The sequence below is a fragment of the Lupinus angustifolius genome, chromosome LG09, assembly GCF_001865875.1.
Source record: "Lupinus angustifolius cultivar Tanjil chromosome LG09, LupAngTanjil_v1.0, whole genome shotgun sequence".
NCBI classification, from domain to species: domain Eukaryota; kingdom Viridiplantae; phylum Streptophyta; class Magnoliopsida; order Fabales; family Fabaceae; genus Lupinus; species Lupinus angustifolius.
This window is the reverse complement of record NC_032017.1, coordinates 18,880,346-18,902,415: the sequence shown is the minus strand read 5'-3', so window position 1 is coordinate 18,902,415 and position 22,070 is coordinate 18,880,346. Positions and strand designations below refer to the sequence as shown.

General features: G+C 37.8%; 2 protein-coding genes across 3 annotated transcripts; both read left to right on the top strand.

Annotated features, from left to right (window-relative positions):
* Positions 1,925–17,565, top strand: LOC109356660 (E3 ubiquitin-protein ligase UPL1-like). 2 transcript variants are annotated; one of them, XM_019600105.1, is made up of 17 exons: positions 1,925–2,162; positions 2,422–2,551; positions 3,605–3,700; positions 3,783–3,986; positions 4,139–10,700; positions 10,837–11,894; positions 11,976–12,272; positions 12,362–12,566; positions 13,461–13,732; positions 13,845–14,137; positions 14,457–15,558; positions 15,638–15,784; positions 15,882–15,962; positions 16,046–16,271; positions 16,407–16,546; positions 17,051–17,157; positions 17,297–17,565. In XM_019600105.1, exons 2-17 carry the CDS (start codon positions 2,456–2,458, stop codon positions 17,397–17,399), a joined length of 10,989 nt encoding a protein of 3,662 aa, XP_019455650.1. In that variant the 5' UTR covers positions 1,925–2,162; positions 2,422–2,455; the 3' UTR covers positions 17,400–17,565. The 2 variants fall into 2 exon arrangements, with proteins under 2 accessions (XP_019455650.1, XP_019455651.1); XM_019600106.1 differs by having other exon boundaries at positions 1,925–2,167.
* LOC109356325 (GATA transcription factor 25-like) lies at positions 17,455–22,070 on the top strand. Its single transcript, XM_019599649.1, has 8 exons — positions 17,455–17,466; positions 17,984–18,439; positions 18,846–18,920; positions 19,325–19,461; positions 20,516–20,623; positions 20,888–20,993; positions 21,628–21,687; positions 21,798–22,070. Exons 1-8 carry the CDS (start codon positions 17,455–17,457, stop codon positions 21,900–21,902), a joined length of 1,059 nt encoding a protein of 352 aa, XP_019455194.1. The 3' UTR covers positions 21,903–22,070.

The following is a 22,070-nucleotide window of genomic DNA, read 5'->3' as shown; positions in this document are numbered from 1 at the left end:
AGTTAAAAGTAATTAATACAATAATATTATTATATATAAAAATAAAATAAAATTTACGGTTAGAATTAAAAAATACATGAGTGAAAAAGAATTATTGTTTTTAATCTGATATTGTCATTATGTGGAGACTAGTTTTACCAATTGTTAAAATTTAAGGAATAATTATGATAAAAAAATAGTTTATAATATCTGTTTATGAAAAAACATAAAGTTGTTTTAACTTTTCCCTAGGAAAAAGGAATAAGAGCGAAAAATGCACAAAACTAATCCACTTATATTACATTGCAACCCACCATCACAACAACTTACCGCTCCTTAGTTGTCACCACCAATCACCATTGTAAATTTGCACCTTCTAACTCAACTACATAAGTGCACATCACGAATTTGTATTTGGTCAAAAAAATATATTTAAGTTAAAATTTAATTATTAAGTATTTTTTAACTAATCACAAACTTATAATGACACCGAGCTCTTATTGCAGTCCGCTCTACTGAATCAGCTACTTTATTTTTGGTACCCACAAAGAAATAAAAGATTAGTCATTCTTCTACTATAGGCATTATTTTTTTTCTTATAAAAAGAATTAAATTAATAAATACATGTAACATAAACTTACTTCGTAATTCCTTTTTTTTAGTTGGGGAGAGATGGCTGAGTGGACTAAAGCGGCGGATTGCTAATCCTCTCAAATAGATCATCAAAAGTAAAAGGGGGTAAATTAACTTTGTGTTGATTGTTTTCGAAATTTAAGTGTGATACAAGTTGTGGGATAAAAATATACTCTCATTTTACACCTACATGATTCAAGTACAATTTTTTAAAAGTTATGTAATTAGGACAAAGATGTAAATTGTTCAAGTTACTACACACCTTTGTGAGCCAACCACACGAGTTGTAAACTATTCAAATTATTCTGCTGGGTCACTAAGGTATAAATTTTTACACGTAGTGGCCCCAATTGAAGAAATTAAATTATTAAAAACTTTTACACTTGGTTTCTCATGCACATATATTTACATTTAGTAGGTGTATCCTAGTCATGATGACATCTCAAGCACTTACGTTATGAACAAAATGTAAAACTTAGGTGGTGGTGGAGGAGTCCTAAAACATCTCACCCTAACTAATACAAAAACCTCTGTTACTCATAAATCATAAAACTAATGATATTGTAATAAATATTTATATACAGTTAATATATAATCTAATACTCATTTATATCACTTTTTAAAGAGTAATGAATTGTGATTGAAGATGAATGAAGGATGATTGACTAACAATATATAAAACTCTTATATTACTAATGTATACTTTTTTCAACCAACAAACATTACATAATCATCCTCCATGAATCAATAAATTATGAAATCACACCAAATTTCTAGTAATTAATATCAATTTTACCAAAAGTTACTTATTGTGATTTTTTTTATAAGGTATTTTTGATATTTTATTCTTGATTGCTCACATGATTGTTTTCAAAGTTTAACATACATGAATTATTTTTGTTATGAAAGTACTCTTACATTAATTAATTAGAAATAAAAACATTAATTAATTAAGGGAAAAGAAAAAAAAATGAAGAATCTCATTAATAAATAATATTTTTCAAAAACAAAAACTAATCATGTCCTACTTTTTTTTGTACTAAAAGAATATCTTTCACCTTTTTTATTAATCACTTTTAGGATTCGTGACTACTCCTCTCAATAAATATCACTCCCGAAAATTAAACTCTCGATCTCAGAATCCAGTAAGAATTTACTTAAGAGGTGGATCCAATGAGGCTTTAATAAGAGGTAAAAGAGAATCAAAGAAAAAAAGAGTATAGAAAACAAACAAAGATACAAGGAAAACCACAAAAACCCAGGGATACAATGGTAAATCCCCACATCCTTTCTCAACAATAGAAGTGTTAAGCAAGAAAATAACGCTTGTTGCGTCAATTCTCTCTCTCTAGAACTTTTCCCTACCTTCACAGAGGGTACATAATTTCGTGTTCAACAAAGTAAATCAAAATTCTTCAAAACCAAACCAAACACCGATTCTCACACACTTTCTCTCTCTTTCTGCGATTTCACTCTTCGCTCTCTCTCTCTCTTCTCTTCTCACTTCGGATGTTGTTTTTCACCCTTCTCTTTTCTCTCTCATCTCTCAGGTACCGTACCGTATCCCTTTTCATTTCATTTTTCCTTTTATTTATTTTTTATTACAGTTTTGATCTGATTTTTGTTGTTAATTCTATTTTCGTGACGTTCAATTTTCTTATTCCTGTTTTTAGGTCTTAGCTTTACCGATTTTATTTGTGTTTAGAATCGGTTTAATTTGAACATGGATTATGAGTCTAAACTGTTTTTATTAAGCAGATTATTATGTAATTAATCTGATTATTATTTAAATTTGTGATTTTGTTGTAGGTTGTAGTTCAGAGTAGAGAGAAGTTAAGGTGAAATGACAACCCTAAGATCGAACTGGCCCTCGAGGTTGCGTCAAATTCTGTCCACTGAGGGAGCCATTGGTCCTTCCATCAAGCTTGATTCTGAGCCTGTGAGTCTTCTTTTATTTTCATTGCTTAGTTGATTGTATTTGTATCATAAGTATGTGTTTTTTTGCTACTAACTTTTGAAAATGTCACTTTCCACCACAAAAACAATAAGTGTATGCAGAATTTTAAAACCTAAGTTTGGTGAATGCTTTTCTATATTGAGAAGGTTAAAACAATATTCTGCACCATTTGTTATGTTAAATATCATGTGTATTTAGTAACTGAATTTGCCCGAAAGTTATTGCGCATGATCCTTGCTTGCTGAATAGCCCACAGATTGCTGTTTTAAAGGGGAAGCCTTCTGTCGTTTTCTTATAAGTTAACTGTGTCATGTTCTTTTCTTCGCTTTACTCTGTATGTTTCTTTCCATTTCCTTGTTGCAAGTCTATGAAATGCACTTGTATACAGCCCAAAGAGTATACTGGTCAGGCAAAAATATTTGCATGTAATATGCCATTTCGTATTACCTACCGGTTAATGTCTGTTTTTAGCTTTGTTTATATGCATTTTATGCTATTTGCTCTGATTAGGTTCTGGTAACATTTTTTCACAGTAATGTAATTTTGTGCGTACCACAAGTGTAATTTTGTGTGTAAATGCACATTCTTACTCATAGTGAGAAAGTGTATCAGCCAGCCTTTGGATTTTATTCAGCTTTAAGTGCTGGTACTTTTTGTGTGTGCATGCACTGTTGTAAGTGGCAAGATCCTTAGGCAGTTCATTTAAATATTGGGTGCTCCATGTACATCAGTCCATGTACTCGTTTTGGTAAAAAAAAAATAGGTGGCAATAGTTTTCTGTTTTCTAGAAGTTCTTTATAATGTTTGATTATTACTGCCATTCCCCTGTCTAACTCTAAATTGATTATCATGGGCAATTCACAAATTCAAATAAATATGTTTTTGATTTTGCTTCAATTGGATTGCATACTATTGTATTCTTTGACCCATTTATATGTACTTTCATGGGTGATTATTTCTATATACATATTGTCATTCATTTCCTTCCTCCTTACTCATGTATCTTCTCTAAATTTGGTGATCGATTGGTTTCAGCCTCCTAAGATCAAAGCCTTCATTGAGAAGGTCATCCAGTGTCCATTACAGGATATAGCTATACCACTCTCTGGCTTTCGGTGGGAGTACAGTAAGGTAATTATGTAGTAGCTTGCTAATTTTACTGACTTAAATTTTTTATTTTCCCCCTGTGCCTAATCGATTGATTTCTGTTCAGGGGAATTTTCATCACTGGAGACCATTGTTACTTCATTTTGATTCATACTTCAAGGCATATTTGGCGTGTAGAAATGACCTGACATTGTCAGATAACCTACAAGATGACTCCCCATTACCAAAACATGCAATTCTGCAAATATTGCGGGTGATCCAAATAATTTTGGAGAACTGTCCAAACAAGAGTTCATTTGATGGGTTGGAGGTTAGTTGGACAGACATTATGCCCTATCCAAGTCCGGTCTTGATGAAATATATTCTCCTTAATTTCTAACCCTATAATTTTTATTCAATTGGTTCATTTTTTTTAATTTGAAGCTTTCATTCTTCTCTAATACTTCGCTCCCTTTTCTTCAGCATTTCAAGCTTTTACTAGCATCAACAGATCCTGAGATTCTTATTGCCGCACTAGAAACTCTTTCTGCACATGTAAAAATAAACCCCTCTAAGATTCATGGAAATGCTAAGATGGTTGGCTGTGGTTCAGTGAATAGCTATCTCTTGTCCCTTGCACAAGGATGGGGAAGCAAGGAAGAGGGCCTGGGATTGTATTCTTGTGTTATGGCAAATGAGAAAGCCCAAGATGATGCACTGTGCTTGTTTCCTTCTGATGTAGATAATGGTTGTGACCAATCCAATTACCGCATAGGTTCTACCCTTTATTTTGAATTACATGGACCCAGTGCCCAAAGCAAGGAACAAAGTGTAGATACAGTTTCCCATAGCTTGAGAGTTATACATATGCCAGATTTGCATCTGCTCAAAGAAGATGATCTGTCATTGATGAAGCAGTGCATTGAACAATATGGAATTCCTCCCGATCTCAGGTTTTCATTGTTAACTAGAATTAGATATGCTCGGGCCTTTCGGTCTCCTAGAATATGCAGGCTTTACAGCAGGATTTGCCTACTTTCTTTCATTGTGCTGGTCCAGTCCAGTGATGCTCATGATGAACTTATGTCCTTCTTTGCTATTGAACCAGAATATACAAATGAATTAATTAGAGTTGTACGATCTGAAGAAACTATTTCTGGATCTATCAGAACACTTGCAATGCTTGCATTAGGAGCTCAATTAGCAGCATATACTTCATCGCATGAGCGAGCTCGGATACTCAATGGATCTAGTATAAGCTTTGCTGGTGGGAACCACATGATACTCCTGAATGTGCTGCAGAGGGCTATTTTGTCATTGAAGAGTTCTAATGATCCATCATCCCTTGCCTTTGTTGAGGCACTTCTTCAGTTCTATCTGCTTCACGTGGTTTCAACCTCAACTTCTGGGAGTAATATTAGAGGTTCTGGCATGGTACCTACATTTTTGCCGCTGTTGGAGGATTCCGATCCTGGGCATATCCATCTGGTCTGTTTTGCAGTCAAAACCCTTCAGAAGCTTATGGATTATAGTAGCTCAGCTGTATCTTTGTTTAAAGAGTTGGGCGGCATTGAGCTTTTGGCTCAGAGATCACAGAAAGAGGTACACAGGGTCATTGGTTTGGGTGAAGAAACTGATAACATGATGCTCACCGGTGAAAGCTCAAGACATAGTACCGATCAATTATACTCCCAGAAGAGGCTCATAAAGGTTTCTCTAAAGGCACTTGGTTCTGCATCATATGCACCTGCAAACGCTACCAGATCTCAACATTCTCAGGATAGTTCATTACCATCAACTCTAGTCTTGATATTTGGGAATGTAGATAAGTTCGGAGGTGACATTTATTACTCAGCTGTTACTGTTATGAGTGAAATAATCCACAAAGATCCTACTTGTTTTTCTGCTCTCCATGAGATGGGTCTTCCTGATGCATTTTTATCTTCAGTTAAATCTGGAATACTTCCATCACCAAAGGCCTTGACATGCATTCCAAATGGTCTTGGGGCCATTTGTCTTAATGCCAAAGGGTTAGAAGCTGTTAGAGAATCTTCATCACTGCGGTTCCTTGTTGACATTTTCACTAGAAAAAAGTATGCTTTAGTCATGAATGAGGCTATTGTTCCACTTGCAAATTCTGTGGAGGAACTGCTACGTCATGTATCTTCATTGAGAAGCACTGGTGTTGATATTATCATTGAAATCATTCAGAAGATTGCATCCTTTGGGGATGGAACTGGCACAGATTCTAAAGGAAAAGCTAATGGGGGTACTGCAATGGAAACAGATTCTGAAGTCAAAGAAAATGAAGGTCATTGTGGGCTTGTAGATACACTGGCAAATTCATCTTCTGAAGGGATAACTGATGACAACTTTATTCAGCTGTGTGTCTTTCACCTGATGGTATTGGTCCATAGGACTATGGAAAATTCTGAAACCTGCCGGCTGTTTGTGGAAAAGTCAGGAATTGAAGCTTTATTGAAGTTGTTATTACAGCCCACTATTGCACAATCTTCAGATGGCATGTCTATTGCTTTACATAGCACCATGGTATTTAAGGGATTTGCTCAACATCACTCCACTCCTTTAGCACGTGCCTTTTGTTCCTCTCTTAAAGAGCACTTAAAGAAAGCATTAGTTGGGTTTGGAGCAGCTTTAGAACCTCTATTACTGAATCCAAGGATGACATCTGATAGTGGCATCTTTTCTTCACTTTTCCTTGTTGAGTTCCTTCTCTTTCTTGCCGCATCAAAGGACAACCGCTGGGTGACTGCATTACTCACGGAACTCGGGAATGACAGTAAGGAAGTTCTGGAAGACATTGGACATGTCCACCGTGAAGCTTTGTGGCAAATTGCTGTACTAGAAAATACAAAGACCGAGGATGAGGATGGTGGTGCTTGCTCTTCTGATTCGCAACAGGCGAATCTTGATGCAAGTGAAACTGAAGAGCAAAGGTTCAATTCTTTCAGGCAGTTCCTTGATCCATTACTGAGAAGGAGGACACCGGGATGGAGTATTGAATCTCAGTTTTTTGACCTTATAAATTTGTATCGAGATTTGGGCCGTTCCACTGGTTCTCAACGCAGATCAAGTTCTGTTGGGCATTTAAACTTGCGGTCAAGTTCTAGTAATCTGTTTGATCATTCTGGGTCTGATGATAATAGCGGGACAACTAATAAGAAGGAATCTGACAAGCAGAGGACATATTATAAGTCTTGTTGTGACATGATTAGATCACTTTCATTTCACATTACCCATTTGTTCCAAGAGTTAGGAAAAGTAATGCTGCTACCTTCACGCCGACGTGATGATATTGTGAGTATAAGTCCTGCTTCAAAATCTGTGGCTTCCATTTTTGCATCCATTGTACTAGATCACATGAATTTTGGGGGCCACGTAAATCTCTCTGGAACCGAAGCATCCATATCAATAAAATGTCGTTACTTTGGTAAAGTGATTGATTTTATGGATAGTATTCTAATGGAGAGGCCAGATTCATGCAATCCTGTTCTGTTGAATTGCCTTTATGGACATGGAGTTATTCAATCTGTATTGACCACCTTTGAAGCTACCAGTCAGCTGCTCTTTGCAGTTAATATGGCACCTGCCTCACCTATGGATACTGATGATGCAAATGCAAAGCAAGATGTCAAGGAAGATGCTGATAATTCATGGATTTATGGTTCTTTAGCCAGTTATGGGAAATTGATGGACCATCTAGTGACCTCGCCTTTTATATTATCATCATTCACGAAGCAGTTGCTTGCACAGCCCCTTACAGATGGCGATACACCTTTCCCACGGGATGCTGAGACTTTTGTGAAGGTCCTCCAATCAACAGTGTTGAAGACTGTTCTTCCTGTTTGGACTCATTCCCAGTTTGTTGACTGTAGTTATGAATTTATTTCTACAGTTATCTCTATCATTAGGCATATCTATTCAGGTGTTGAAGTAAAAAATGTGAATGGTAACAGTGGTTCTCGTATTACTGGGCCTCCTCCTAATGAAACAACCATTTCAACTATTGTAGAGATGGGGTTTTCCAGGTCTAGAGCAGAGGAAGCTTTGAGGCAAGTTGGGTCAAATAGTGTGGAGTTGGCCATGGAGTGGTTGTTCTCTCATCCAGAGGAGGCACCAGAAGATGATGAACTTGCCCGTGCACTTGCAATCTCCCTTGGGAACTCTGAATCAGACAAAAAGGATGCTGTTGCAAATGACAATGATCAGCAGCTTGAGGAAGTGATTGTCCAACTTCCTCCTGTTGATGAATTGTTATCTACTTGCACAAAACTTCTGCTGAAAGAGGATCTTGCTTTTCCTGTACATGACTTACTTGTCATGATATGCTCTCAGGATGATGGTCAATATAGATCTAATGTTGTCACTTTTATCGTTGACCGGATCAAAGAATGTGGTTTGGTTTCTAGCAATGGAAATAATGTCATGCTGGCTGCTCTTTTTCATGTGCTTGCATTAATTCTTAATGAGGATACTGTAGCACGGGAAGCTGCTTCAAAGAGTGGTTTGATCAACATAACCTCAGATCTACTCTACCAATGGGATTCTAGTCTTGATAGCAGAGAGAAACAGCAGGTGCCAAAATGGGTCACAGCTGCTTTTCTTGCATTAGACAGGCTGTTGCAAGTGGATCAAAAATTGAATTCTGAAATTGCAGAGCATTTGAAGAAGGAAGCTATGAATATCCAGAAGACTTCAATTACCATTGATGAAGATAGGCAAAACAAGTTGCAATCTGAATTAGGACTTCATACAAAATATGCAGATATATATGAACAAAAGCGACTTGTTGAGGTTGCTTGTAGTTGTATGAAGAACCAACTTTCCTCAGACACAATGCATGCTGTTCTGCTTCTATGTTCCAATCTCACAAGGAATCATTCTGTTGCTCTTACTTTTCTGGATGCTGGTGGTTTGAGTCTACTGCTCTCGTTGCCAACCAGTAGCCTCTTCCCTGGCTTTGATAATGTTGCTGCTAGTATTGTTCGTCATGTTCTTGAAGACCCACAAACACTCCAGCAAGCAATGGAATCTGAGATAAAACATAGTCTTGTTGTTGCGTCTAACCGACATCCAAATGGAAGGGTCAATCCTCGCAATTTCCTTGCAAATTTATCTTCTGTGATTTCTCGGGACCCTGCAATTTTTATGCAAGCTGCTCAAGCTGTGTGCCAAGTTGAAATGGTAGGTGAAAGGCCCTATGTTGTCTTGCTGAAAGATCGTGATAAAGACAAAACTAAGGAGAAAGAAAAGGAGAGTGACAAATCATTGGAGAAGGACAAAGCACAGAGTGATAGGAAGGCTGGTTTGGGAAATACAAACATAGCAGCTTCTGGCAACGGCCATGGAAAAATGCACGAGCCAAATGCGAAGAATGTCAAGGGTCATAGAAAACCTACTCAAACTTTTACTAATGTGATTGAACTTCTTCTTGAGTCTATCTGCACATTTATCCCCCCCTCGAAGGATGACATTGCCCCAAACAATTCTGGCATCTCAGCATCAAGTGACATGGACATTGATGTCTCTACAGTAAAGGGCAAAGGAAAAGCAGTTGCCACCATGTCTGAGGGGAATGAAACTAGTAGTAAGGAAGCTTCTGCATCACTTGCGAAGATTGTCTTTATCTTGAAGCTTCTGACAGAGATATTATTGATGTATTCAGCATCTGTCCATGTTCTACTTCGGCGAGATGCTGAAATGAGCAGCATTAGAGGCACTTTTCAAAAGAGTCCTGCTGGCTTAAACATGGGTGGGATATTCTACCATATTCTGCATAGTTTTCTTCCATGTTCTCGAAATTCCAGAAAGGACAAGAAAGGTGATGGTGATTGGAGGCAGAAACTATCAGTGAAGGCTAATCAGTTTATGGTAGCTGCATGTGTCCGTTCTTCAGAGGCAAGGAAGAGGGTTTTTAATGAGATTAGTTATATCATCAATGAATTTGTTGATTCATGTGCTGGAGTAAAGTCACCAGGTGATGAAATTCAGGCTTTTGTTGATGTACTTAATGATATTTTGGCTTCTCGTACACCTGCTGGTTCATCCATCTCAGCCGAGGCCTCTGCCACTTTTATGGATGCTGGTCTTGTTAAATCATTCACTTGTACTCTCCATGTTTTGGACCTGGACCATCCTGATTCTTCTAAAGTTGCTACTGGAATTATTAAAGCTCTTGAGTTGGTATCCAAAGAGCATGTCCATTCAGTTGACTCTAATGCCGGAAAGGGTGATAGTTCAACAAAACCTTCTGATCAAGCTGGAAGAATAGATAATAATGGCGAGATGTCTCAGTCCATGGAAATAGCATCTCAAACCAATCATGAATCCCTTCAAGTTGACAATGTTGGGTCTTTTAATGCAATTCAGTCCTATGGTGGGTCTGAAGCTGTGACTGATGATATGGAGCACGATCAAAATTTGGATGGGACCTTTGCACATGCTAATGAAGATGATTACATGCATGAAAATTCTGAGGAAACAAGAAGAGGTCTTGTGAATGAAGTGGATAATATGGGGCTGCGATATGAAATCCAACCTCATGGCCAAGAAACTCTTGATGAAGATGACGATGTGGATGACGATATGTCTGGAGATGATGGTGAAGATGAAGATGAGGATGATGATACAGAACATAATGATTTGGAGGATGGAGTCCATCACTTGCCACATCCTGACACAGACCAAGATGATCATGAGATTGAGGATGATGATGATTTTGATGAAGTGATGGAGGAAGAGGACGAAGATGATGAGGAAGACGAGGATGGTGTTATACTGCGACTCGAGGAGGGCATCAATGGAATTAATGTTTTTGACCATATTGAGGTTTTTGGCAGAGATAACAGTTTTGCCAATGAAAATTTTCATGGGATGCCAATTGAAGTTTTTGGATCCAGACGTCCAGGGCGGACAACATCTATCTACAGTCTTTTGGGCAGAACTGGTGATACTGCCACACCTTCTCGCCATCCACTGTTAGTTGAACCTTCGTTCTCATTTCCGCCATCTGCAGGACAATCAGGCTAGTTCCTTTATGAATTTATTTCTCACTTCTATTGATAATTTATTCAACAATGACTCCTTAATCTATTCCTATTTCTGGTATAATAATTCTGAAAGACACTTTTTTTTGTTGGTATTTTGTTCACCAATTCCAGATAATGAACTGGAGAACAGCTCAACGGGATTGGATAGCATCTTTCGATCACTGAGGAGTGGACGCCATGGACATCGTATGAACTTGTGGACTGATATTAACCAGCAGAGTGGTGGGTCAAACACTGGTGTTGTACCACAAGGTCTTGAGGATTTGCTTGTCTCTCAATTAAGGCAACCGACCCTTGAAAAGTTACCCAACCAGAATGTAGCAGAAACAGGTCCTCATAGTAAAGTAGATGTCAGCCAGGCACAAGATTCAGGTGGTGCAAGACAAGAAGTCCCGGCTGAAAGTAATGCAAATCAGGAAGTCAGTACATCAACTCCTTCAATAATTGAGAACAATAACAATGCGAATATCAGCCCTGCTGGAACTGGACGTCTGGAAACAGATGTGTCCAGCACTCACACACAGGCAGTTGCAGTGCAGTTTGAGCTTAATGATGGAGCCACGAGGGATGTTGAAGCTGTGAGTCAGGAGAGTAGTGGTAGTGGTGCAACATTTGGTGAAAGCCTTCGGAGTCTCGACGTAGAGGTTGGAAGTGCCGATGGCCATGATGATGGTGGAGAAAGACAAGTTTCTGCAGATAGGACAGCAGGTGATTCACAGGCTGCACGCACAAGGAGATCGAATATGCCTTTCGGTCATTCCTCTGCTGTAGTTGGAAGAGATGCATCTCTCCATAGTGTTACTGAAGTTTCTGAAAATTCAAGCCGGGATGCAGATCAAGATGGTCCAGCAGCAGAGCAGCAGGGGAACAGTGATTCTGGGTCAGGAGCAATTGACCCTGCTTTTCTAGATGCTCTCCCCGAGGAGCTGCGTGCGGAAGTGCTCTCAGCTCAGCAGGCTCAAGTTGCCCAACCATCAAATACTGAGTCTCAAAACACTGGGGATATTGATCCGGAGTTCCTTGCAGCACTTCCCGCTGATATCCGAGCAGAAGTTCTAGCTCAACAGCAAGCACAGAGGTTGCATCAATCTCAAGAGTTGGAAGGTCAACCTGTAGAAATGGATACTGTCTCTATAATTGCAACATTTCCTTCAGATATACGAGAAGAGGCAAGTTTGTTAGTTTACCCTAGTTATGTATAAGTGAGATTGTCTCTGGACATTTTTATATATTTTATTTCATTACTTCAGGTTCTGTTAACTTCATCTGATACTATCCTTGCCAATCTTACACCTGCTCTTGTCGCCGAGGCAAACATGTTGCGGGAGAGGTTTGCACACCGTTACAGTCGTAACAACTTATTTGGTCTACGTCGTAGAGGTGAAGTTTCTAGACGTGGTGAAGGTATTCGTTCTGCCTTGGATGGAGCAAGGGGGGTTGTATATTCACGCAGGTCTAGTGGAGCTAAGGTTGTTGAAGCTGATGGAGCACCTCTCCTTGACACAGAAGCTTTGCATGCCATGATTCGGTTGTTTCGGATAGTGCAGGTATTAATTTATGAGTTGTGATATAAAGAAGTCCTTATGTATAAGTGATTCGTTCTTTATTAGATATAATATGTCTTGCTTTTTTGCAGCCACTTTATAAAGGTCAATTGCAGAGGCTTCTTTTAAATCTCTGTGCCCATAGTGAAACAAGAACCTCTCTTGTGAAAATTCTGATGGACTTGTTGATGCTTGATGTAAGAAAGCCTGCTTATTATTCTAGTACTGGTGAGCCGCCATACAGATTATATGGTTGTCAGAGCAATGTGATGTACTCACGTCCTCAATCTTTTGACGGTAAGAACAACTGATTAATCTGATACTCTTAGCTCATGAACAGTTATTATGGTTTTGATTATGCAATCTAAAATGGTTTTGGTTGTGCTCATAGCTCTGAATTTTTGTAGTTAAGCCCCATGAAAAAGCACTTCCATTTTCTTATTCCTTGAGCTTGTTGGCTTGGGTGACCATCCATAGAGTTTCAAGCATGGAAGTCAGAAACACATATGTCATGGTTGTCCAGGTCCTCAATAATACAATATCACATGGACTTTTGTTTTGTTCCAATGATACATAACTCAGGGATAGCTGTGGGCGTTAAACTGAGACAGATAGGTGGGTGTGGCAGGAATTTTGTCTGCGGAGAGGTCTGAGAAGATAGCTTCTAAACTTGCAGACCTGTCAGTTTGTGGGTGCATCGAACCTCAGTTGACATGGAGTCCTGTGTTAGGACTGTCTGGGGCTGGCAGTGAGGTGGTGTGGTTGATGGGAAGTGAAACACAGCTTAGAGATATAGATCTGAAATGTCAGAGAAAAGTAAAGCCGATGGGGCAGCTGAAAATCATTAGGATTTCTGTTGCAAGGTTCTAGTAAATAGTATTCAATGTCGAGAGATAAATTTATGAGTAGACCCTGATAATTAAGGTTCTAGTGAGTAGTAATTAATGTTGAGAGACAGGATTATTAGAAAAACAATAATCGTGGATGTATACAGAAGGGAAATTAATTGTTTTATGGTAAATATTATAGTGAAAGTATATTGTTACTTCAATATGTTTCGGTTCCCAATTAAAAAATAAGCCTTCTATTACACAGTCAATTCATGACTTGATAAACTTTATTTGGAGAACTTTTTGTGTTTCCCGTCGAATGAGCTGATTAATATCTTTCATGTTATTTGATTTTATGTAGGAGTTCCCCCATTGTTGTCCCGGCGAATACTTGAAACTCTTACTTACCTTGCTCGGAATCATTCATATGTTGCAAAAATTTTGCTTCAGTCTAGGCTGCCTTATCCTGCTATAAGAGAACCAGATAGTGCCGATGCACGTGGCAAAGCTGTGATGGTTGTTGAGGATGAAGTAAATATGGGTGAAAGCAATGAAGGCTACATATCCATTGCAGTGCTTTTAAATCTCTTGAACCAACCACTTTACCTGAGGAGCATTGCCCATCTTGAGCAGGTGATGATCTGATTTGCCATTTAATTGCATAGTTGCATGTGTCTGCAGACATGATTCGCTTCCTATTTGTGCTCACAGTATTTGCTTTGTATCTCTGCTTTTGTGTTTTCAGCTGCTCAATTTACTGGATGTTACCATCGATAGTGCTGGAAGCAAGTCTAGTTCATCTGACAAATCCCTGATATCCAATTCTAATCCATCATCGGGTCCTCAAGTTTCAGCTGTGGAGGCAAATGTGAATATAGGTTCGGGTGTTATGCCTTCTGGGGTTGATACATCTAATAAAGTTGATGACTCCAAACCCACTTCCTCTGGTGATAATGTGGAATCTGAATCTCAGAGAGTATTGAGTAATCTGCCACAAGCAGAACTCCGTCTCTTGAGTTCATTGCTTGCACATGAAGGGTATGCCTATCAGCCTATGATTTTTTGATTTGTGCTAATTTTGCTGACTGAGTTTTGTCGATATATACTTAGTTTTGTGTAGATACTTATGTATGTCGCCTTGGGGGGAGGGGGTGACAGAAGTCCCAGACTTTGGAGCTCCCAACTAATTTAACTCAATATGATGTACTTAGTTTTGTGTAGATACTTATGTATGTCGCCTTGGGGGGAGAGGGTGACAGAAGTCCCAGACTTCTTGTTATGTGCATTTAATTTCTTTTGTTTATAACATCTTGCAATATGATGTACTTGATCTGATATTACCGTGCATTCCTCCCAGCTTGTCAGATAATGCATATGCTCTTGTTGCGGAAGTAATGAAGAAATTGGTAGCCATTGCTCCAACTCATTGCCAGCTTTTTGTCACTGAACTTGCTGAAGCTGTTCGAAAGTTGACTTCATCAGCAATAGATGAGTTACGTGTCTTCGGTGAAGCAATGAAATCTCTTATTAGTACCACATCTTCTGATGGAGATGCAGTTTTGAGAGTCTTGCAAGCCTTAAGTTCTCTTGTCACTTCATTGACTGAGAAAGAGAATGATGCAGTTACCCCTGCTGCTCTTTCTGAGGTTTGGCAAATCAATTCAGCACTAGAGCCCTTGTGGCATGAGCTGAGCTGTTGCATCAACAAGATAGAGTCCTACTCAGAGTCTACATCTGAACTTTTAACCCTGCCTAGCACATCTGTGCCTAAACCTTCTGGTGTCATCCCTCCACTTCCAGCTGGCTCTCAAAATATTTTACCATACATAGAGTCTTTCTTTGTGGTTTGTGAGAAGTTGCATCCTGCACAACCAGGTGCTAGTCATGACTCAAGTATTCCCATTGTTTCTGATGTTGAGAATGCAAGCACATCTGCAATTCCGCAAAAAACATCTGGACCTGCTGTGAAAGTAGATGAGAAAAATGCAACTTTTGTCAGGTTCTCAGAGAGGCACAGGAAGCTACTGAATGCTTTTATTAGGCAAAATCCTGGTTTGCTAGAGAAATCTTTCTCACTCATGCTTAAGGTTCCAAGATTTATTGATTTTGACAACAAACGTGCTCACTTTCGGTCAAAAATTAAGCATCAACATGACCATCACCACAACCCCTTGAGGATATCAGTAAGAAGGGCATATGTTCTAGAAGATTCTTATAACCAGCTTCGCATGAGACCAACTCAAGATTTGAAGGGAAGATTGACTGTTCAATTCCAAGGGGAGGAAGGTATTGATGCAGGAGGACTTACTAGGGAATGGTACCAGTTGCTATCCAGAGTTATTTTTGACAAAGGAGCACTGCTTTTTACTACAGTGGGAAATGAATCAACATTTCAGCCAAACCCAAACTCTGTTTACCAAACTGAACACTTGTCTTATTTCAAATTTGTTGGTAGAGTGGTGAGTCCCTTTGCAACTGCTCTCAATGGTTTCTGTTGGCTATATATGACTTTTCTTATCCCTCTTTTACCTTATCCAGGTCGGGAAAGCATTATTTGATGGTCAGCTCTTGGACGTGCATTTTACTAGGTCATTCTACAAGCACATACTTGGGGTCAAGGTTACATATCATGATATTGAAGCCATTGATCCAGACTATTTCAAAAATCTGAAATGGATGCTTGAGGCAAGTGCATTTTTGTAGTTTAGTTCATCCACTCCTTTCAGTATTCTTACAACATTGTTTCTTTGTCAATTGTCTCATGTTCCTGTTATGATTGCAGAATGATATTAGCGATGTTCTGGGTCTTACTTTTAGCATCGACGCAGATGAGGAAAAATTGATCTTATATGAACGAACAGAAGTATTGACTGCGCTCTTAAACTTTTTCAGATGTTATATTGGATTATGCATTGTTATGCACTAATCTTGGTGGACATTTTCTAGGTGACTGATTATGAGTTGATTCCTGGTGGGCGTAATATCAAAGTTACCGAGGAGAACAAGCATCAATATGTTGATTTGGTCGCGGAGCATCGGTTGACAACTGCTATTCGACCTCAAATAAATGCTTTCTTGGAAGGGTTCAATGAATTAATTCCCAGGGAGTTGATATCCATATTCAATGACAAAGAGTTGGAATTATTGATAAGTGGACTTCCTGATATTGATTGTGAGTCGTTCATTGTTTTGCATCACTTTTATTGGCGTGATTAATGTTTATTTACTCTCCCCACCTGCTATCTTTACTATTCTTTAAATTGCATTGAAGGGAAAATATAACTAACAGTTCTGCATTTTATTTCAGTGGATGACTTGAGAGCAAATACAGAATATGCTGGTTATAGCGCTGCATCACCAGTTATCCAATGGTTTTGGGAGGTTGTTCAAGGTCTCAGCAAAGAAGATAAGGCTCGGCTATTGCAGTTTGTGACTGGAACATCTAAGGTATATTGCTATTAGAGATTTGAACCTTTTAATCTTTTTTATTAGTATCTCAAAGTTAACAGATGTTAACCAAGGTGTTTGAGAAAATATAAGAGGAACTCTGTAAAATGATTGCTACTTATTTATACCTGGTTTGTGAGTTCAATTTGCTTGCAGTGCATTTTCAGTCAAGAGTTAGTCACTTGATTGAAAAATACAGCAGAGTATGTAGTGGGATTTTAAACTTCAATGATATTTTTCGGATTACCGGTAAATTTGAGTATTTGAAGTGTCTCTATTTTACTGAATAGGCTGATGATGAAGCTATGACCAAGTTTTGTTCCCGAAAATATACATTACTCTAAGCCTTGCCCTTGCCTATTTCCCCTTTGAAGATAATAATCTCTAACATAACATATGATAAGGAAGACTGTGTTGACTCCTTATTTTGTCTACGTAGAGCTGTTGAAAAGCTTATTGTGTAATTTAAGGGTCTGACTTTGACTTTAACTACTAATGTTTCAGGTGCCTTTGGAAGGTTTTAGTGCTCTTCAAGGAATTTCAGGCTCCCAGAAGTTTCAGATACACAAAGCATATGGAAGTCCTGATCACTTGCCTTCTGCTCATACATGGTACACCCTTTTCCCCTTTACTATTAACTATATTTATTTGTTATCTTCTCTTGTTACCTCAGCTACTTTCATCACTTGATGAGATCAGCAGTATTATTGTGTGATTTAAGCTAAGTAACAACGATTCTTTTTGATGCAGTTTCAATCAATTAGATTTGCCAGAGTATCCATCTAAACAACATTTGGAAGAGAGGCTACTGCTTGCTATTCATGAAGCAAGTGAGGGATTTGGATTTGGTTAAGTTTCAGATTGAATATTAAGTATGTAGGTTAGGAGCTATTTTAAAACAGAATTAAATGGTACAGGAAGTTTGGACAAACTTTTTCAAGTTTATAACATGTCAATATGTTGTACAGTCGTTACTTGCAATGGGAAAATGCCTTAATCTTTCTGTTACCTGTTTTATCCCTTAGTTACTGTCATTAGTATGGTTGCTAAATCAGCTGGTACCTCCCCTGCAAACAGGGGTGGAAATGCTCAGGACCTATTACCTGATTTATAACAGTTCGGCCTTTTAAACATGTCTGGCCGATAATATATTTTTTATAATATTTAACCGTACTAAATTCGAGATAAAAAATAACTCGTATCGAACGCGAGTAAAATTTTAAACTGAATTAATTCTTATCGAACTGAACTAATCTTTATCGATCTAAACTTAATTGAACTCTGGTTCAACTCGATTCGGCTTTTGAGTACTACGGCCGTACATAATTGTTACTGAATAATGAGGCCTTAAGTGGCAGTCCTCGTAAATATGATACTTGACATTACTAAATTCCCGATTTACCCTCTCAACCTTATTCACTATTATGTTTCTCTTAGAACTTGCTCTTCAGTTTCACCCTCATTCTCACGCACACATTCAATTCCCCTTTCAATTCAAATCAAATTCAAACTCTAGCTAGGGTTAGCTTTTCGAATTCCACTCTATTTCTCCTTGTAAATGCTTCGGAACCTCTGAATTCCATCATTGAACCAACAATGTACGGTCACGCCCCACCAACGAACATGGACAACCAAATCGGTGCTGACGAAAACGTCGACGGATCTGGCGAGCACTCTATGGATCACATTCAGTATGAAACGCATGCCCTTGATGATGGTAACGGTGCAATTGGTGGGGGCGTTGAAGATATTGCTGCTGCTGATGTATATGTCTCCGGTGACGGTGGTGGTGGGGACCACGACTTTGCTGTTCAACCCTGCGATGGGTCTAACCAGCTAACACTGTCGTTTCGTGGCCAAGTTTATGTTTTTGATTCTGTTACACCTGATAAGGTTTTTTAATCACCAAATAAAAAATATGACAATTAAACTGGTTTTTTCCTTTCTTAATTTTTCACTGATATATGATTTTGAAGGTTTTTTCCTTTGTGTTGTATATGCCTAATGGAATAGTTTTTATTATAATTTTGCTTTTTCTCTGAGTTTTTATTGGTTTTGAGTAAACAGCTTAATTACGCGCTTATTCACCAAGTTATTTTGAAAATCACATATAGGTCATGAGCTACTTCAATAAGCTATTTCATTAGTTGTTTTGATAAGTTTATTTTAATAAGCTGTTTTCTTTTCCTCTATGAGCTCGTTCATACTATTACTCCCCATAACTGGATGAACAGAACTCAAGAAGCAGTAACTTTTGGTGCTCTGAGAATAATATTTTGCATTTGGTTTCACTAAACAGGTTCAAGCGGTATTCTTACTGTTGGGTGGTTGTGAATTGCCTTGCCCGGATACAGCACCTCAACATGATCAACGGGTATTTTCTGATAGTAAAAGAATAATGCTACTTACATCAAGCCGCGTCAGTTTACTATTTAATATGCAACTTGAAGATCATTATCACCTCATATCAATTACTTACTACCAGTATCAGATATTAAGATATTGATAATCTGTATATTTGTTAATGTCAGGTAGATACTATGATATTGGATGATAGTTTTGTAAAAGTTATCTAGACCTATGGCTTACTGGTGTAAATTAACAAAATTTATAAATATGCTAAAGGTCCCTTGGTAAAGGCATTGGTATCAAGTGATAATTATCATAAGTATGCATAGTAAATGGTAATTTGACGGGTGTGTGAGTAGCATTTTTCATCATACTTCTTTTTTAATGCATAGTGCCGAGTGGTATTTTCTAACTTTTTTGGTCCTGCAGCAAGCTCCATTGGAATATCCTGCAAGGTGTAGTCAACCACAGAGGGCAGCGTCATTAAGCAGGTTTCGGAGGAAGAAGAGAGAGCGATGCTTTGAGAAGAAAATTAGATATGAAGTACGCCAAGAAGTTGCTTGCAGGTCTGATAATTTATGTGGCAGAATTTGTAATATAATCTCATGAGTGTTAGACTGAATTCTTTGAACTTAACAAAGCTGTTTACAACTTGAACTTAAAAGTAGATGCTGCTTATATGACAGATGCCAGATCCATCATGCGAATGATGATGAGTTTGAGTTTTCTACTGTGCTTCTTCTAACCAATTTATTGATAAGTAGTAGACTTAGTACAATTGAACAGTGTGGTGTATATATATATATATATATATATAAGATAGCAGGCTAAGCTATGGTCCTAGCTTTTACATAGAATTATGCTAGCTTTGGGATTCATTTTATATACAATAATGTTAAGCTTCATGTATCATTTTACAATTACATAAGTGTTCAACTTCAAACTTAATTTCATGTAGAATTGTATTGGGGTTCAGAGTTTGATTCCTTGAAAATTGGTAAAATGAAGGCCCAATCCCTGCCCTATGATCAGTTCTATTACAGAAACATGTACTTTAAAGTTTAAACTGCTCTCTCATTTTTAAGTGGCATAAAATGTAGGCTTTTTTGTAAGCTAAGTAGATTGAGAATAATTTAGTTTTGGTCCTGTGATGAACTTGGGTGGTGGAATGGTAGGACCCAATTGCAAGCCATGGTTTTTTTATCCTACATTGGATGTGTGGATTTCTAATCTTTTTATGGTGTGCTTCTTCCTAGGTTTGTATAAGAAAACATTTTGTATAATCATTTTTAGATTTTCATATTTTAGGAAACACATTAGATTTATAGGGAATTGGTGACTATTCTAGTACCCATTTTATTTTTTAACAGTACTGGCATCCATGACTAATTTCAAACATCTCCGGTTGGTTATATTAATGAATTTTCAACATTTAAGGTGAAATCAATAACCACAATGTTTGGCAATTAACTTTGGGTACAATATCCTTATGGCTACTTTAGCAACTGCCTTGGTTGAATATATATAGTACAATATCCTTATGGCTACTTCATCATTGTAACTGTTCAATTTTTGCTTGGGTCAATGCCTGTTTTGTACTTATCTGATGCTTAAACTCAGGATGGACCGTAAAAAGGGCCAGTTTACTTCGTCTAAGAAACAAGATGGAGCTAGTAGTCTGGGTGCTGGCCAGGAGTCAGGGCAGGATGATAGTCCATCAGAAACTGCGTAAGAATCATGTTACTTGTATGATTTTATAGTAAAAAGATTCTTTTCATCCTGAGAGTTTATGACTTACTGTGCTTCTAGCAGTGCCATTTGACTTGTTATCTTGTCTAGTTCAAGGTTATTCAATACTTTATTTTACATTATTAATTATGACTTGCACCTTGTAGGCTTGTACTAAGTAGTTCCATATGTGATGAATTTTCGCTTGAGTGGGATGTGTTTAACTGGATGTTTACCATCCCTTTTTATTGCAAATTTGTATAGGTGCACACATTGTGGCATTAGTTCAAAATCCACCCCAATGATGCGGCGAGGGCCAAATGGACCAAGGTCACTATGCAACGCTTGCGGACTTTTTTGGGCAAATAGGGTAGGTATTTTCTCCGAATGATTTGTATTTGGTATTTTCTTTAATTATGTTCTTTCATATAACTATATCGGTTCGAATTCAAGAAGTGAATTTTACTCTTTTTACAGCTCCATAATTTTCTAAGTTTCCTGTGAAGCATTTTCATTTAATAAAGCATACAATATGAACATATAGGTTATCTTCCTGCTCTGTATGCATATGCATGTTAAGTTCACATCTGTCCAGCTTTTGCTGATTTTGTTTCTCATGCATGCACTGTGCTACTCTGTTCCTGTGTTGTATTGGATTTTTTTAATGTATACTGTTAAGTGATTTTTTTTAGCTTAGAGTTGGTTTGAGAAGAAACAGCCTATAACTGGCGTCATTTTTGTAACCAGTGTGAATATTAAGAATTTTAAAAGATCTTTCTGCTTTCATGTCCAAAATGCTCTGTTTTAATTTTACTTTCCTATGGTTTAAAAATATTTAAGTGATAGTCTTTTTGGCTTTCATGTCCAATGCTGTGGTTCGTGATTCTGTTTCCATTTCATGCTACATTGTGGACTTTAATGGTGGGGAAACATGATATTCAATGGCGGGAATCTCCAATTTCTTATACAGAAACTGCTTAACATTTTGACACTGTATTCTGCAGGGTGCTTTGAGAGACCTGTCTAAGAGAAACCAGGAAATCTCTCTTGTACCAGCTCAGCAGGTATGCTTTCATTCACTATATGATCAGGTTTTCAATTAATCAGCATTTCATGGTATTTTGTGCACATCTTTTTTTTACCTATAACCTCTTGTTTTGAACCTCATCTTCAGGTTGAAGGTAATAATAACTCAGACTGTGGGACTGCCATCCATGCACATAACAATCTTGTTACTTTCTCCGGTAACGATAACCCAGATTTGGTACCTGGTCGCTGAGTTTTCCAGTCACAACGCGAGAGTCGTTGACTGTGGCATAAGTAAGTGTAATAGTATTTCCATTGAGACTGATCAATAGAATGAATGTACAGTTATAACAATGTTCTCATCAATACAAGAGTTCTATTTTTATATGCTTCGATCAGTGGCATTAACTGTTGATCACTA